This window comes from Odocoileus virginianus, chromosome 7, assembly GCF_023699985.2.
Source record: "Odocoileus virginianus isolate 20LAN1187 ecotype Illinois chromosome 7, Ovbor_1.2, whole genome shotgun sequence".
NCBI classification, from domain to species: Eukaryota; Metazoa; Chordata; class Mammalia; order Artiodactyla; family Cervidae; genus Odocoileus; species Odocoileus virginianus.
In genome coordinates, this window is record NC_069680.1 from 23,920,451 (window position 1) to 23,936,085 (window position 15,635).

At 48.9% G+C, this 15,635-nt stretch overlaps 1 protein-coding gene and 1 non-coding gene across 14 annotated transcripts in view; one reads left to right on the forward strand and one right to left on the reverse strand.

Moving 5' to 3' along the window:
* Positions 1-15,635, forward strand: part of TACC2 (transforming acidic coiled-coil containing protein 2) — a 227,728-nt gene that overhangs the window by 100,028 nt on the left and 112,065 nt on the right. For 12 of the 13 annotated variants that reach the window (XM_070470314.1, XM_070470321.1, XM_070470316.1 and 9 more), the window contains one exon: positions 11,338-11,463. The exons of the other annotated variant lie outside the window; for it this stretch is intronic. In XM_070470314.1, the coding sequence (XP_070326415.1) occupies positions 11,338-11,463 (126 nt within the window). The remainder of the gene's footprint in view (positions 1-11,337; positions 11,464-15,635) is intronic. 13 annotated transcript variants of the gene reach the window in all.
* On the reverse strand, positions 14,016-14,122 carry LOC139036147 (U6 spliceosomal RNA). Its single transcript, XR_011488879.1, has one exon. It is a non-coding gene; the product is annotated as a U6 spliceosomal RNA (small nuclear RNA).

Below are 15,635 nucleotides of genomic sequence, written 5' to 3' on the forward strand. Positions count from 1 at the left end.
GTGAAGCCTGGAGGGCTATAGTTTGTGGGGTCACAAAGAGTTGGAGACAACTGAGCGACTAACACACAGCTTAATTGAGCTGAGTTGCCTGCTCTCAGTTCAGAAAAATTAGAGAGGAAGCTGGCTCTGGCCTGAATTAAATGGCAGCTAGGCAGCTCTGGTGGCAGCGTAGTTAACATCTTTCTATCCTTGTTACTTTCCACACATCCATATGTCCAGCTTATATTGATCAGACACTTGTTTGTTGAGGACCCATTGTGAGATCCACAGTATGCTTTACATACACATTTTGCTCTTTCTTTTAAAAAAATTTATTTATTTTTTATTTTTGACTGTGCTGGATCTTTGTTGCTGTGTGGGCTTTTCTCTAGTTTCGGCGAGCGGGCGCTACTCTCAAGTTGTGATACACAGGCTTCTCACTGCAGTGGCTTCTCTTGTTGAGGAGCACGGGCTCTAGGGTCCATGGGCTTCAGTAGTTGCGGCTCCGTCTCTCGAGCACAAGCTCAATGTTTGTGGTGCAGGGGGTTAGTTGCTCCAAGACATGCGGGATCTTCCCGGACCAGGGATCGAACCTGTGTCTCCTGCCTTGGCATGAGGATTCTTTACCACTGAGTCACCAGGGAAGCCCTCTTATTTCTTTTAATAATCTTTCCAAATGATTCAACATGTCCCCATTTTACAGATTCAGAAACTGAGGCTCACAGAGGACTGCAGCAGGCTGGTCAATGGCAGAGCTGAATTCAGGCTCATGTCTACCTGAACTGTGCTGTCTGTCTGCACTGGCTGCCTTGCTCGTGCACGCAGTGGATGCCTCAGGTTGATTTCTTTGATTTCTGTACCTGGTGTTCTGGTGAAGTCGGGGCACCTGGTGAAGTTTCACACCCTGGCTCTTGGGAGAAGTCAGCAGCGTTGGCTGAGGTCTTGCCCCTGAGGTGCTGGCCTGTTCAGCAGGCGTACCCCTTCACTTTGTGCTCTCTGATCAGAAGGATAGTGATGTCATCACCTAACCTGAGCTTGCAGCTTCTCCCAGCGCTTGGATGGGTTTATTTCTTTGTCTTTTAAAAAGAACAGTGACTGCTCTCTCCTCCTCTTATCCTCCTAGAATAGCTCAAAGGGGAGGCCCTTTGAGCTTTGCATAAACCCCAGTCTTCCAGCTCATTAACCCTGAGAGGTGTGGGAATGATAATCTAATTTTAAGGAGTGCTGAAGTCATATATGAGAGGAAGGCTCCCCCTCTGCACCCCCTCCCCACCATCAGGTCTCCCGGGGAGCTGGTCCCCTCCAGCTCCCATCCATACATCCTGACCAGGATCCTGGCCTCTGGCCAAGGCGCCAGGCCAGCTGGGGCTGGGCCACTGTGGGCACTGCCCAGAGCCTCCTCCAAGCTGCCCTTTCTCAGCCAGCCCAGAGGGCTGCACCTCTAGAGCCTCCAGTTTTTCAGATCAGAAAATCAGAGGCCTGGCAGGGACCCTGGAGACCCAACAGTCCAAGCTCTCACTTTACGGAGGAGGCACCTACAGGCCAGATCGGCGGAGGGTCTTGCCTACCTCCCCTGGATCAGGGAAGAGTCTTGCCCACCTCCCCTGGGTCAGAGCCATGCCCGCGCCCCTGCTGGCAGCTGATAGGCTTTCCATGGGGAGGCTGACCCCGCTGGGCAGCTTTGCACACACTATCTTCATTCTGCATCCTTGGGAGGTGGTGCTTGAGGCCGGGGGTCCTATGGGCCTGAGGTCTGTGGAGCAGCCGGATGGAGCTCAGCTGAGCGAGGCCACACGTGGAGGCTCCATTTGCTCCTCCTGAAATGGGCTGTCCCATGGCTCACAGTGGCAGAGGGCCTGCACGGTGCCAAGCAGCACACAGTAGGTGCTCATAAGCCCTGGTTCCCTTTGCTTGTTGCCACGCCGGTTCCACGGCCCCAGCCAACGTGCACAGGGGGCCTGGGGTGGCAGAAGGAGCAGTGCACTGCTGAGGGCACTCACTGGCCGGGGGCAGCCGGGGGAGGGGCACGGGTACCCTGGAAAAGCACATTCGCCTGTCCTGTTGGGGAGAACAGCGCGCCCTGTTGTGTTTGCATTACTGACGCCGACGCTTGTAGAGCACTTCCCATGAGCCGGGCCTTTGCTGGAGAAACGTCTGCCTGACTGCTCTCCGTGGACCCTCCTCACCCCCTTTCCAGGCAGGATGGCCCTGGCCCCCGCTGACAGGTGGGGAAACCAACCTCGGAGGCAGCTTCTTCCAGGCTTGCACAGCTGTGTCGGTGAGCGCTGCCCCAGCTCCCAGGGGTGGGGGCTGACCTGAACTTGTTGGGGGCTGCCTGGCCCTGCTGAGGTCTCTGTTACTCACTCTGTGTTAGAAAGAAGTAAAGGCACAGCAAAACTACAGACTCATGGTTTTCTGTTCCTTAGAACGATGTACCTTTATTTAATTTGAGCAGCTGATTTCATTGAAAGTTGAAGTAAATAATCGTATGGAGTGGGGTGGGGTGGGATCTGAGGTGTTATCCGTGAAGGTGACCTTCCAACCAATCAGATGTTCAAACCCCACGTGGTCTTTTTTTTTTTTTTAAGCATCTGTTTGTTTGTTTGGCTGTAGTGGCCCTTAGTTGCAGCATGTGGGATCTAGTTCCCTGACCAGGGATTGAACCCCAACCCCCTGCGTTGGGTGTGTGGAGTCTTAACCACTGGACAACCCAGGAAGTCCGTCACTTGGCCTGGTTCACTCCCCAGGGCCCTTCCCTCACACCTGGTGTTGGGCGGATGTCCTGAAGTTCCACGCAGGACTCACCCTGTCTCCTCTGCACCTGCCGGGGTTCTGCCCCACGTTCCCTGGCCCTGCTCCACGGCTCCTGCATCTCCTCCCCACTCCAGTTATTGTCTCCCCACCCCTTGCAGGACAGCTTGTCCTCAGCCTGATGTTCGAGGCCTTCTCTGCAGGCTGGCCCGGGCCTGGCTGTCTAGGTGAATGAACGCCCTATGGACCCCCATTCAGCGCTGCTCCCCTTGTGACCATGCTCTGCCCTCCCGAGCCCAGACAAGCTCTGTGCGTGCTGGGAGAGGCTGGTTGCCTGCATGCCTGCACTCCAGAACGTTTTTGTTTGCTTCTTCTGAAATAATTTCCTGCTTAGAACAGTTGCACATGTAGCCCAAAGACCTCCCCTACGCCCTTTGCCCAAATTCCTGAATTGTTGCCGTTTTACCTCCTGTGCCCTCGTCCCCCCTTTTATATGTGTAGGTGTGGGTGGAAATGCATTTATTTATCCATCATCATCACTGTTTTTCTGGATCATTTGAGAGCCAGTTGCAGACTAGAGAAGGGAGTGGCTACCCACTCCAGTATTCTTGCCTGGAGAATTCCATGGACAGAGGAGCCTGGTAGGCTACAGTCCATGGGGTTGCAAAGAGTCAGACACAACTGGGCAACTAACACTTTTTGCGACTCAAAGGTCTCCCCGTCCAGACAAAACTGAACAGTCCAGTGACCAATTTCCCCCAAACAAGGCCCCTCTCCTGCACAACGCCGATCCAGCCATGCAGTTGGAAATCACTATGATAGGTCCCGGCATCACTCAGTCATCAGATGCCATTCGGATTCATCCACATGGTCTCTTTTCCATCCGATCTAGGGTTCAACCCAGAGGCGTGTGTCACACTCTGAGGATGCCCGCAGACTTCCCTTCAGTTTGGAAGGACTCCTCTATCTCTTGCTGTCTTTCATGACCTTCTGAAGTACAGCTCCTTCATTCTGGGAAAAATCCCTCAAGCAGCGTCCTCCAGAGCTTCCTTGTAACCAGACTCTGGCTGTCGTTTGGGGCAGGGGTCCCACAGAAGTGACGCAGGGTGAGGACCATCCACCGCTGAGGACGTAATCCCGATCAACACCTGGCTGAGTCGGTGCCCACAGCGTTTCTCTAACTTTGAGGCTTCATTCCCCACCACCTCCCGGTCAGGTGGGTGAATCCTCCAAGCCCACACACTTGCCCTTCACTTCTTTAAACCTCTGTCCTCCTGCCTTAGAGTCCTTTGATAGCTCCTGACTGAGTTCACCACCACTCTGATGGTCCTTACTCGGGCATTTTCAGTTTTCATCACTTCTTCTGCATTTACCAGTTGACATTGTACAGTAAAAAGGAACTTTGACCCCTCCACCTTTATGTATTTGTTCATGTCTTTATATGGACTCACAGATTATTACTTTACTGAGTGGGTTTTATTACTATCTGTATTTTTTTTAATGCCCAAATAGGCCCTGACCTGGCCCGTGACATCCTCTTTGAGGTGGTTCTGATGTCCTTTTGACATGACCTCTTTCAGCAGGCAGAGCTGGGAGATAAATGTATATACACACACACGCGCACACACACTCACACTCCTTTTATCTATCAGTTCAGTTCAGTTGCTCAGTTGTGTCTGACTTTGCAACTCCATGGACTGCAGCACACCAGGCCTCCCTGTCCATCACCAACTCCCAGAGCTTACTCAAACTCATGTCCACTGAGTCGGTGATGCCATCCAACCATCTCATCCTCTGTCGTCCTCTTCTCTTCCTGCCTTTAATCTTTCCCAGCGTCAGGGTCTTTTCAAATGAGTCAGCTCTTTGCATCAGGTAGCCAAAGTATTGGAGTTTCAGCTTCAGCATCAGTCCTTTCAATGAACATTCAGGACTGATCTCCTTCAAGATGGACTGGTTGGATCTCCTTGCAGTGCAAGGGACTCTCAAGAGTCGTCTCCAACACCACAGTTCAAAAGCATCAATTCTTTGGTGCTCAGCTTTCTTTATAATCCAACTCTCACATCCATACATGACTGCTGGGAAAACCATAACTTTGACTAGATGGACCTTTGTTAGCAAAACAATGTCTCTGCTTTTTAACATGCTGTCTAGGTTGGTCATAAAACTGGAGCCCATTATACAGAGTGAAGTAAGCCAGAAAGATAAACACCAGTACAGTATACTAACACATATATATGGAATTTAGAAAGATGGTAATGATAACCCTATATGCAAGACAGAAAAAGAGACACAGATGTATATGTTGGTCATAACTTTTCTTCCAAAGAGCAAGCGTTTTATCTATAGCTAGTGTTTATCTGATACCTCTGATTACAGCCCAGCCCTGAGAGTTCTTTCAAGCCTAAATCGCCTTTGTATAGGCAAGTCTTCCCCTGACTGTGAGAACCTGCTCCCTTTATCCTCGATATGGTTATTTTCCTGCTAATCTTCACGTGGGTAACAATTTCCTTAAGACACCAGTCTCATCCTCCCTGCCACTGTGGCCCTGTCCCTTCTTCGGTACTTCTTTCTTTTCCTGCCCAAACCGTCAGGGAGAGAGGGAGGGAGAAGCATTTTTAATCTGGAAAGCCCTCTGCACACGTCTGTCTGTTGAAGCACTTGGCTTACTCCCGTCCCCTCACAGGCCCTTCCCAGATCGCCCCGGCCTGAAAGGAGCCCAATTTTTTTTATGCCGCAGCTTGTTTTTCGATTACCAGCCTTCTCAGATTTTTTGTGTGTGTGTTAGGTTTTCAGCTTGTCTTGCTCTCGCTTAGCCAATCAACCCTGCAGTGTGCAAGACTCTTCGTCTTAAAAACTACTTTATTGAGATGTGATTGACATGAAAGAGGGACTTCCCTAGCGGCTCAGACAGTAAAGAATCTGCCTGCAATGTGGGAGACCCAGGTTCAATTCCTGGATCAGTAAGATCCCCTGGAGAAGGGAATGGCAACCACTACAGTATTCTTGCCTGGAGAATTCCATGACATATAAAAGCTGTGCTATGCGTACTTAATGTATACAATTCAATGGGTTGGAGGATAAGTATATCCCTGTGAGACCATCACTGCCATCACAGCGATAAACATATCCATCACCTCCCAAAGTGTCCTCCCACCCCTGTTACTGTTACTGTTATTATTATTATTAATTCGCGTGCTTAGTTGCTCAGTCGTGTCCAGCTGTTTTTGACGTCATGGACTGTAGCCCGCCAGGCTCCTCTGTCCATGGGATTCTCCAGGCAAAGATACTGGAGTGGGTCGCCATTCCCTTCTACAGGGGATCTTCCCGATCCAGGGATCAAACACGGGTCTCTTGCATTACAGATGCATTCTTTATCATCTGATCTACCAGGAAAATATGAGGATTATTAATCTGATCCCCATTTAGCCTCTCTTGGTGCTGGTGCCAGAGCTGTTCCTTTTGCATAGGTCTCATGCGTACAACTGAAGGTGTTGGCTTTTTAGACCAGAATCTGAATGCCTGCCTCTTCGAAGCAGAGCCCGCTCTGCCTCAGCCTCTGAAGGAAGGTGACTCATGGCCCTTTGGAGAAGCACTTGTTGATGCAAGCCTCCCTCGCTGACATTCCACTGGAAAATCAACCCTTTGCTGGCCTGACTAAATTTATAAAGGGTTGGCCCCAGCAGCTGGTGGCAGCAGCTGGCAGTTAAAATCTCTAACAGATTTTTTTTTTTCTCCTCTGAAAAATATTTCAGACACTCTGGTCCCATCTCCACCACTTGTAGAATTTGAAAGCCATTTATAGCCACTTACAGTTGGTCTGAGAAGAATTCCCCTCCATCCTCATAAGTCAGCCCTCCCCTGTCCTTAAGCCATCTGGGGCATGACCGATCCCTGCGAAGTAAGACCGGAAGATCCTGGGGCTGATGGTGCAGTGTGAATTTGATGGGTTTTTGCTTTTAACAATCTCACGTGGTTCAGTTGACTATGTATATACACACGTATGTATATTTAAATAAACCCTGAATATTCATCGGAAAGACTGATGCTAAAGCTGAAGCTCCAATATTTTGGCCACCTGATGCGAAGAGCCGACTCATTGGAAAAGACCCTGATGCTCGGAAAGATTGAGGGGGAGCAGCGGGTGACAGAGGATGATGGTTGGATGGCATCACTGACTCAATGCGCATGAATTTGAGCAAACTCTGGGAGATACTGAAGGACAGGGGAGCCTGGTGTGCTGAGGCCCAGGGGGTCACAAAGAGTCGGACATGACTGAGCGAGTGCGCAACAACGTGGGAGGCCCATAAGCCTTCATCCAAGCCTGTTAACTCTTGATTTGCACACTATTCTAGTGCCCTTTCATCTGCAGTACATTAGGAGCAGAGAATTGGAAGGCACAAAGTAAAAAGATAGTCAGGTGAGGTGGTGGAGGCAGACGGCTGGCTCAGCCTGTGAGGGAGAGACCAGCCTGAGTTTGCAGGGTCCTTGGCCGTGGTGCCGTTCAGGGCCTTCTCTTTTACACATGGAAAAGTTAAGCTCAGGGGAGTCACCTGGCTGAGATCCCAAGGTGGGGCTGGTCTAGAATCCAGCCCTCCTGACTCCGTATACAATTGTGTTTTAGGGCCACGGCATACCTCCCCACTTACATCATAGTCGCTCAAGATGCTGATCACGTGTCATTGACAAAGTGTTTAATTATAGTGAGGATTTTCTGTTCAAAAAAAAAAAAACCAACATTGAGCAATTGTCCAGCATGCTTTGAAAATTAATTCCATCCCCAAAAGTTAAAATGCCATCTCATAGACTGTGCGGGGAGATACTGTTATCGGACAGATTCTCCACCGGGACCTTAATTTTCCCCAGTGGTGTCTGTTGAGAGGGGCGTGGCTGGGTTTCTGTCCCGGGATGAGGCTGGCTAAGCCTGGGTCCTCCCCGGGAGGGGAGGTGTGAGTAGAGAAATCACTGTAGGTGTGAGTTTACAAGCGTTGCTCTGCTTGTCCCGTCTCTGAGATTTTTTCACTGAGCTATGAATTGAAGTTGCTCCCTGACACTCGAAATTTTCCTCAAGGATGCTTTCTTATTTCTTTTGCTTATAAAAGCTGCATGTGTTCCGAATAGAACTAGAAAACAGAAATAAACTCAACAAAAAAGAAAAGAAACACTGCTAACTTGACTGCTGGAATAGAATTACCGTTAACCCCTTGATGTATCTGTCGACATTGCTTGGTTGGTTCACTGCCAGTCACTTCCTGTGTGGGTGTTTGTACCTACATATATGTGTGTACACATACACACAGATGCATATATATTCATACACACATGCGCATAAAGTCCGGATCATGCTGCCAGTAGTTTTCTAACCTATTTTTAGTTGATAATGGGTGTCTTTATTTTTGAATACATGGAGATCTACCTTCTTTAAAAAATTTTTTAAATTAATTTTCAATTTTTTAACCTTCTTTTTTTTCACATGGCTGCAAATGAGTCCATTCTGTGACTGTGCTTCAACTTGACTAACTGTCCCCTAGTGTGGACATTCTTGTTATTTCTTTTTTTTTTTTCCCTATTGTGGTCACAGCTGTGATTGGCATCTTTGCTCACAGCCTTAATCATCTCCTTAGAATAAATTCTTGAAAGTAGAATGGTTGTGTCCAAAGAAACAGAGTCTTTTATGGCTTTTGGGGTGTGTTGCCAGAACTCCTGAGCCGTGTTTTTCCACTCAGGTTTTATGACTTTGGAAGGCCGATATTGCCTGTGGTTAAGGAGTCTCTGAACCGTGGTCCAGCAGAGACATCCTGAGCCCCTGTGGGCCTCCTTCTCCAGGCCCGCCCCTTCCTTCACTTCCCTCTCTGTCCATCTCCCTCTGACTCCTCGAGTGTGGTCATCACAGGGCTCCAGGGTCAGAGGGCTTGGGATGGTGTGTGGGAACCGTGAAGGAAGAAGGAAGTGTCACGAGATCCATGGGAGTAAATAGAAAGGTGTGGGCACAAGTGTGTGCCAGTCCGGTCATATTTAGAACATAGTTTCAGAACGCTCACCCTGGGCCTCCCTGCCTCTCTTTCGTCTCGATGCCAAGGGAAGCACTTTGGGGCTGAGCATTTGAGGCTTTGGGCTAATTCTTCAGCTTAAGATTGAGTCCCAGCCCCTTGCCCTGGCCTTGTGGTCTGGCTCTGGCCCTCCTGTCCGCTTCCTGGAGGTCTTGATTTGTGCTCCAGCTGCAGTGGCCATTCCCCACCGCTCCAGAACACCCCGCTCCTTCCTGGACCGGGCTTTCAGATCTGCGGCTCCCTCTGCTGCCGGGGTTCCTTCCCTTACTCTTCCGCCTTTGGACATAACCCAGTGGGGCGGTTAGGGGCATGGCTCCTGGCGTCTGGCTTGGCTTTGTATCCTGGTTCTGCCTTTTACCAGCTGTGCAACCTTGGGCAAATTTCTCTGTGCGTTAGTTTCCTCATCTGTAAAATGGGAATAATGATAATACCCAGCTCACAGGGTGGTTGTGAGCATTGACTATGGTGATGGCTGTGAACACTTAGATCTTAGTTCCTGGCACATAGCACGTGTCAGTAAACATTAGCTGTCAGTGAGCTGATGGCTGGCCTCAGCTTGTAACGTTACAAAGACATTTTCCCTGATCCCCACTCTGGGCTGGGACTTCCTAGTTTATGTTTTCTTAGCCATTTGTATTTTTCCGTCTTAGCAGTTACAACAGTTTTACTGGATAAATAAGTATTTTTATTTTGTTTTTAAAATTATTATTATTATTTTTAACACCAAAAACATCTTGTATTGGGGTATAGCCGATTAACGATGTTGTGGTAGTTTAAGGTGAACAGCAGAGGGACTCAGCCATACATACACATGTATCTCTTCTCCCCCAAACCTCTGTCCCATCCAGGCTAGCACATAACATTGAGCAGAGCTCCCTATGCTATACAATAGGTCTTTACTGGTCATCCATTTTAAATATAGCATTGTGTACATGACCTCCCACAGTCCCTAACTATCCCTTCCCCCTGTTTACCATAAGTTTCTTTTCTAAGTCTGTTCTAAGTCTGTGAGTCTCTTTCTGTTTTGTAAGTAAGCCCATTTGTATAATTTCTTTTTAGATTCCGCAGATAGGCAATGTCATGTGATATTTCTCCTTCTCTGTCTGACTTAATTCTGTGAAACTCTCTAGGTTCATCATGTTGCTGCAAATGGCATTATTTCATTCTTTTTAATGGCTGAGTAATATTCCCCGTATATATGTATCACATCTTCTTTATCCATTCCTCTGTTGATGGACATTTAGGTTGCTTCCATGTCTTGGCTGTTGTGAACAGTGAATTATGCTGCTGCTGCTAAGTCGCTTCAGTCGTGTCCGACTCTGTGCGACCCCATAGACGGCAGCCCACCAGGCTCCCCCGTCCCTGGGATTCTCCAGGCAGGAACATTGGAGTGGGTTGCCATTTCCTTCTCCAATGCAGGGAAGCGAAAAGTGAAAGTGAAGTCGCTCAGTCGTGTCCGACTCGCAGCGACCCCATGAACTGCAGCCCACCAGGCTCCTCCGTCCATGGGATTTTCCAGGCAAGCGTACTGGAGTGGGGTGCCATTGCCTTCTCCGAAACAGTGATAAGCATTTAAAAAAAATTTTTTTTTTTAAAGTTTGGCTGTTGCCTGAGACTGTAAGCTCCATGAGGGCAGGGACCACCTTACAGGGCGGTTGTAATAACATAGTTGTTATTCAGTCAGTGTCTGCTCAAGGACCGAAGGAATGGTCTTGTTATTGACTGCTACAGAGCCAAGTTCATCAGAAAGAACTAATGACCCTCCCTGGTAAGCTAAGACATAACTGGTCATGGAAGGGGGTTCCCAGAAAACTAGAAGGATGTGTGTGACCAGCGACAGTGTCCAGTGTCCCTCTGAACTTTCAAAGCCAGCCTGCTCTTGGAGGTTGTTTAATGCCAACCTTCTCAGTGGACAAAGGGCCAGTGTAGTTTTAAATTTCTAACTCACTTTAAGGTCTAAACTTTTGAAAATATATTTAAATGAATTACTAGAAAGCAAAACAGAGCTCAAGGCCAGGGTTTCTCAACCCTGGCATGCTGACATCTGGGGCCAGATAATTCTTTCTTGTGGGTCTGCCCTGTGCATTGTAAGCTATTCAGCAGCATTCCTGGATGCCAGCTGCACCTGGCCCTCTGGTAGTGATGACTAGAATTGTCTTTGGATGTTGCCAAATGTCCCCTGGTTGGCAAAAGTCACCCCTGGTTGAGAACCGCCCATTAAACCTATAAAGACAAGCCCCGACTTCCATTATTGGAGTCAACAGACAGAATGAATAGCGTGTTCCTTTAAAGGCCTCTCGGAAAAAATAGAAATAAAAAATAAAGGCCTCTTACCCCGGGTGTGTGTGTGCTGTGTCTTCGAGGAGCAGTAACCAACCCCTCCTGGATCAGCACCGCCATGGGCCATGCTTGGAATAGCCCAGCTCCTTCCTCTGTAGGAAGGGAAACTGAAGCCCTGCGTGAGACCCAGAGAAAACGTGCAGTTGAGACACATTGAAGATGTTCAGGAACGTTTCTGAGCCTTGGTTTTCTCCGAGCCTTGGTTTTCTCCTCTCCCCAGTTCACTTGTACCAGATTATGTCATCCAGCCAGCTGCCCTTGAAGACCTGGAAAACCCAATCTTAGCCGCCTTGTCCTCCCATAGTGATGTCAGCAGCCAGGTCTCCACGGATCTGACAGCCCTGAGGTAGGGTGGGGGTGGGGCCCGCGGCTGATGGCGGGACCCCGGGGCCGTCTCTGAGGCTGCCTCCCTGTCCTCCCCTCCCCTCTTCTGTCTGTAGTTCCAATCCCCGCCACCCCGCTCCCACACCCCCCAGCCCCGGTGCACACTCCCCTGCGTGGGGCTGGGCCAAGTCGCGCAGTGATATCCGACCCTTTGCGACCCCCTGGACTGTTGCCCGCTAGGCTCCTCCGTCTGTGCAATTCTCTAGAGAACACAAGAACACTGGAGTGGGTAGCCATTCCGTTCTCCAGGGATCTTCCCAACGCAGGGATCGAACCCCGGTCTCCTGCCTTGCAGGCGGAGGCTTTACCGTCTGAGCCACTTTGGGAAGCTCTCCTGGGGCCTTAGGGATGACCTGAGGGGACCCCAGGAAGGAGGTTTCCCCATACCCCCCCCCCCCCCCCCCACCCCACACACACAAAGGCCATTTTAGATATTTGTCCCCTTGTGCTCTTATTTAAATAGAAGTCCTCCGGGAGTGACATCATGCTATTTATACTTTCCCAGGAATGACTTAGCTGCCTCTGGCCTCCCAGGACATCAGCTGGGGTAGATGCTTCTGTTCTTTATCTCTGGGAGGTGGGCAGAGAATACAGGAGCCAGCAGCCCACAGGAAAGGGACCGGATCCTGTGCCTTCGCTCAGCAGATGGGCCTGGCTGGGGACTTCTCATCTTCCAGCCTGCCGCCCGCCCAACCCCCGGCCCTGCGTGCCCCGCAACCCACCCCTCACTGTTCTCCGTGTGCAGTGTGTTCATCCTGCTTCTGCCTGCGGACTTGACAGTTATTGAAACCAGGCTTGTTCACAGCCAGCCTTGAGACTTTGCTCAGATGCCTTTACGTACATACACAAATACACGTAATCTCTCTCTCTCTACACACAGGTGTATATATATGTATGTCTCTATGATGTATATGTATGTGTGTGTATATATATATACATACATCCGCTTTATATTGATATATATATTGATATATATGTGTAGTATATATATATTATAAAATGTATAATTATATAATATATAACATATATGTGTGTGTTCTATGTATTTATATATATGTATGTATATACTGCTTCTGCTTTATTGACTATGCTAAAGCCTTTAACTGTGTGGATCACAGCAAACTGGAAAATTCTTAAAGAATTGGAAATATCAGACCACCTTACTTGCCTCCTGAGAAATCTGTATGCAGGTCAAGAAGCAACAGTTAGAACTGGACATGGAACAACGGATAGGTTCCAAATTGGGAAAGGAGTACATTAAGGCTCTATATTGTCACCCTGCTTATTTAACTTACATGCAGAGTACATCATGTGAAACTCTGGACTAGATGAAGCACAAGCTGGAATCAAGATTGCCAGGAGAAATATCAATAACCTCAGATACGCAGATGACACCACCCTTATGGCAGAAAGTGAAGAGGAACTAAAGAGCCTCTTAATGAAAGTGAAAGAGGAGAGTGAAAAAGTTGGCTTAAAACTCAACATTCAGAAAACTAAGATCATGGCATCTGGTCCCATCACTTCATGGCAAATAGATAGGGAAACAGTGGAAACAGTGACAGAGTTTATTTTTTTGGCCTCCAAAATCACTGCAGATGGTGACTGTAGCCGTGAAATTCAAAGACTCTTGCTCCTTGAAAGAAAAATGACCAACTTAGATAGCATGTTAAAAAGCAGGGACATTGTTTTGCCCACAAAGGTCCTTCTAGTCAAAGCTATGGTTTTTCCAGTAGCCATGTATGGATGTGAGAGTTGGACGGTGAAGAAAGCTGAGCACAGAAGAATTGATGCTTTTGAACTGTTGTGTTGGAGAAGACTCTTGAGAGTGCCTTGGACTGCAAGGAGATCCAACCAGTCCATCCTGAAGGAGATCAGTCCTGAGTGTTCATTGGAAGCTGATGTTGAAGCTGAAACTTCAATACTTCAGCCACCTGATGTGAAGAGCTGACTCATTTGAAAGGACCCTGACGCTGGGAAAGATTGAAGGCAGGAGGAGAAGGGGACAACAGAGCATGAGATGGTTGGATAGCATCACCGACTCAATGGACAAGAGTTTGAGCAAGCCCCGGGAGTTGGTGAAGGACAGGGAAGGCTGGGTACTGCAGTCCATGGGGTGGCAAAGAGTCTTGGTCACGACTGAGGGACTGAACTGAAAGGACCCACTGGGGATCAGGGCAAGCCCACAGATTGCCTCCAGACCCTAGTGGACTCCATCCTGGACCCTCGTTGACTGTGGGTTCTCCTCACCCCGCGTCCCTAGACAGCCCGGCCCCCAGACCTTTGCCCAGGTGTGCCTGCTTCCTGGTGTACCCGTCCCTACAATCAACCCCAGGTCTTTCTGGAAAAAACCTTCCAAACGGGCGAGTTCGACAGCTTTTGGAGGAGAAATTGCAGACTGAATCCTGGGGCCCTCGATGGGTTAAGTTACCTTGCTTATGAGCGAGTTACAGCACCGGTATAGATGTGAATAGATTAGGGATGTGAAAATCGGGGTAGATATGGGGGAGGGGGAAGCAAAATATGGAACGCTTCACGAATTTGCGTGTCATCCTTGCGCAGGGGCCATGCTAATCTTCTCTGTATCGTTCCAATTTTAGTATATGTGCTGCCGAAGCGAGCACAAGTTACAGGTTGACTCCAGAACTATTTATAGTAGACAGAATTAAAAACTTTTCGCTGAGGGTGAATTCCATTAAAAACCAATTCAGCAACTCTTTCCCTTTTAAAAACAGTATTAGTGCAATAATAGCTTAATCTGAGGGAGTCATTCCCTGAAACTGAGAAGTGTTCGTTGCTTCACCAATTATAATGCAGATCGCTGTTGGAAATCAACGATCTATGCAAATTACCCCGGAAGGGGGGCGGAGCCACTGCCGTCCCAGAGGTCTCCCGGAAGCTGAACCTGAATGTATATATACATGTTGTTCGCTGTTTTTCAGTCCCTCAGTCGTGTGTCCGACTCTTTGCAACCCCATGAACTGCAGCACACCCAGGCCTCCCTGTCCATCACCAACTCCCGGAGCTTGCTCAAACTCTTGTCCATTGAGTTGGTGATGCCATCCAACCATCTCATGCTCTGTCATCCCCTTCTCCTCCTGCCTCCAATCGTTCCCGGCATCAGGGTCTTTTCAAATGAGTCAGTCCTTCGCATCAGGTGACCAAATTATTGGAGTTTCAGCTTCAACATCTGTCCTTCCAATGAATATTCAGGCTATGATTTCCTTTAGGATTGACTGGCTTGATCTCCTTGCAGTCCAAGGGATTCTCAAGAGTCTTCTCCAATACCACAGTTCAAAGGCATCCATTCTTCGGGGCTCAGCCTTTTTTATTGCCCACCTTTCTCATCCATACATGATTACTGGAAATACCACAACTTTCACTATGTGAGCCTTTATCGGCACAGTAATGTCTCTACTTTTTCAAAGAGCCTTGACTGTTTTTTTTTTTTTTTTAACCTCAGTGTGCGATTGTGGGATCTTAGTTTCCTGACCAGGGATCAAACCTGGGCCCTGAGCAGTGCAAGCCCGGAATCCTAACAACTGGGGTGGGGGGGTGGGGGGGTAGTGGGGTGTGGGTGTGGGTGTGGGTGTGGGTGTCGGTGTGGGTGTGTGTGTTAAGTTGCTTCAGAGCTCTCCGACTGTTTGCAACCCTACAGACCATAGCCCACCAAGTTTCTCTGGCCCTGAGCAGTGCAAGCCTGGAGTCCTAACAGCTGGGGTGTGTGTGTGTGTGTGAAGTTGCTTCAGCACTCTCAGACGGTTTGTGTGTGTGTGTGTGTGTGTGTGTGTGTGTGTGTTAAGTTGCTTCAGCGCTCTCAGACTGTTTGCAACCCTATGGACCATAGCCCAAGTTTCTCTGTCAATAGGTTTTTCCAGGCAAGAATACTGGAGAGGGTTCCTGCAGGGGATCTTCCCGACCTAGGGATTGAACCAGCCTCTGTTAATTCTCCTGTGTTTGCAGGCGGGTTCTTTACCACTAGTACCACCTGGGAAGCCCTGCCCCCCATCCCCCAACAACTGGACTGCTAGAGAATTGCCCCTACACACATTTTAATTATATCTTATCAGTAAAACCGCTGCTTTTGGCTGCCTAGTGCATGGCACTGGGGAGCCATAGTGAACGGAACAGGCTCGG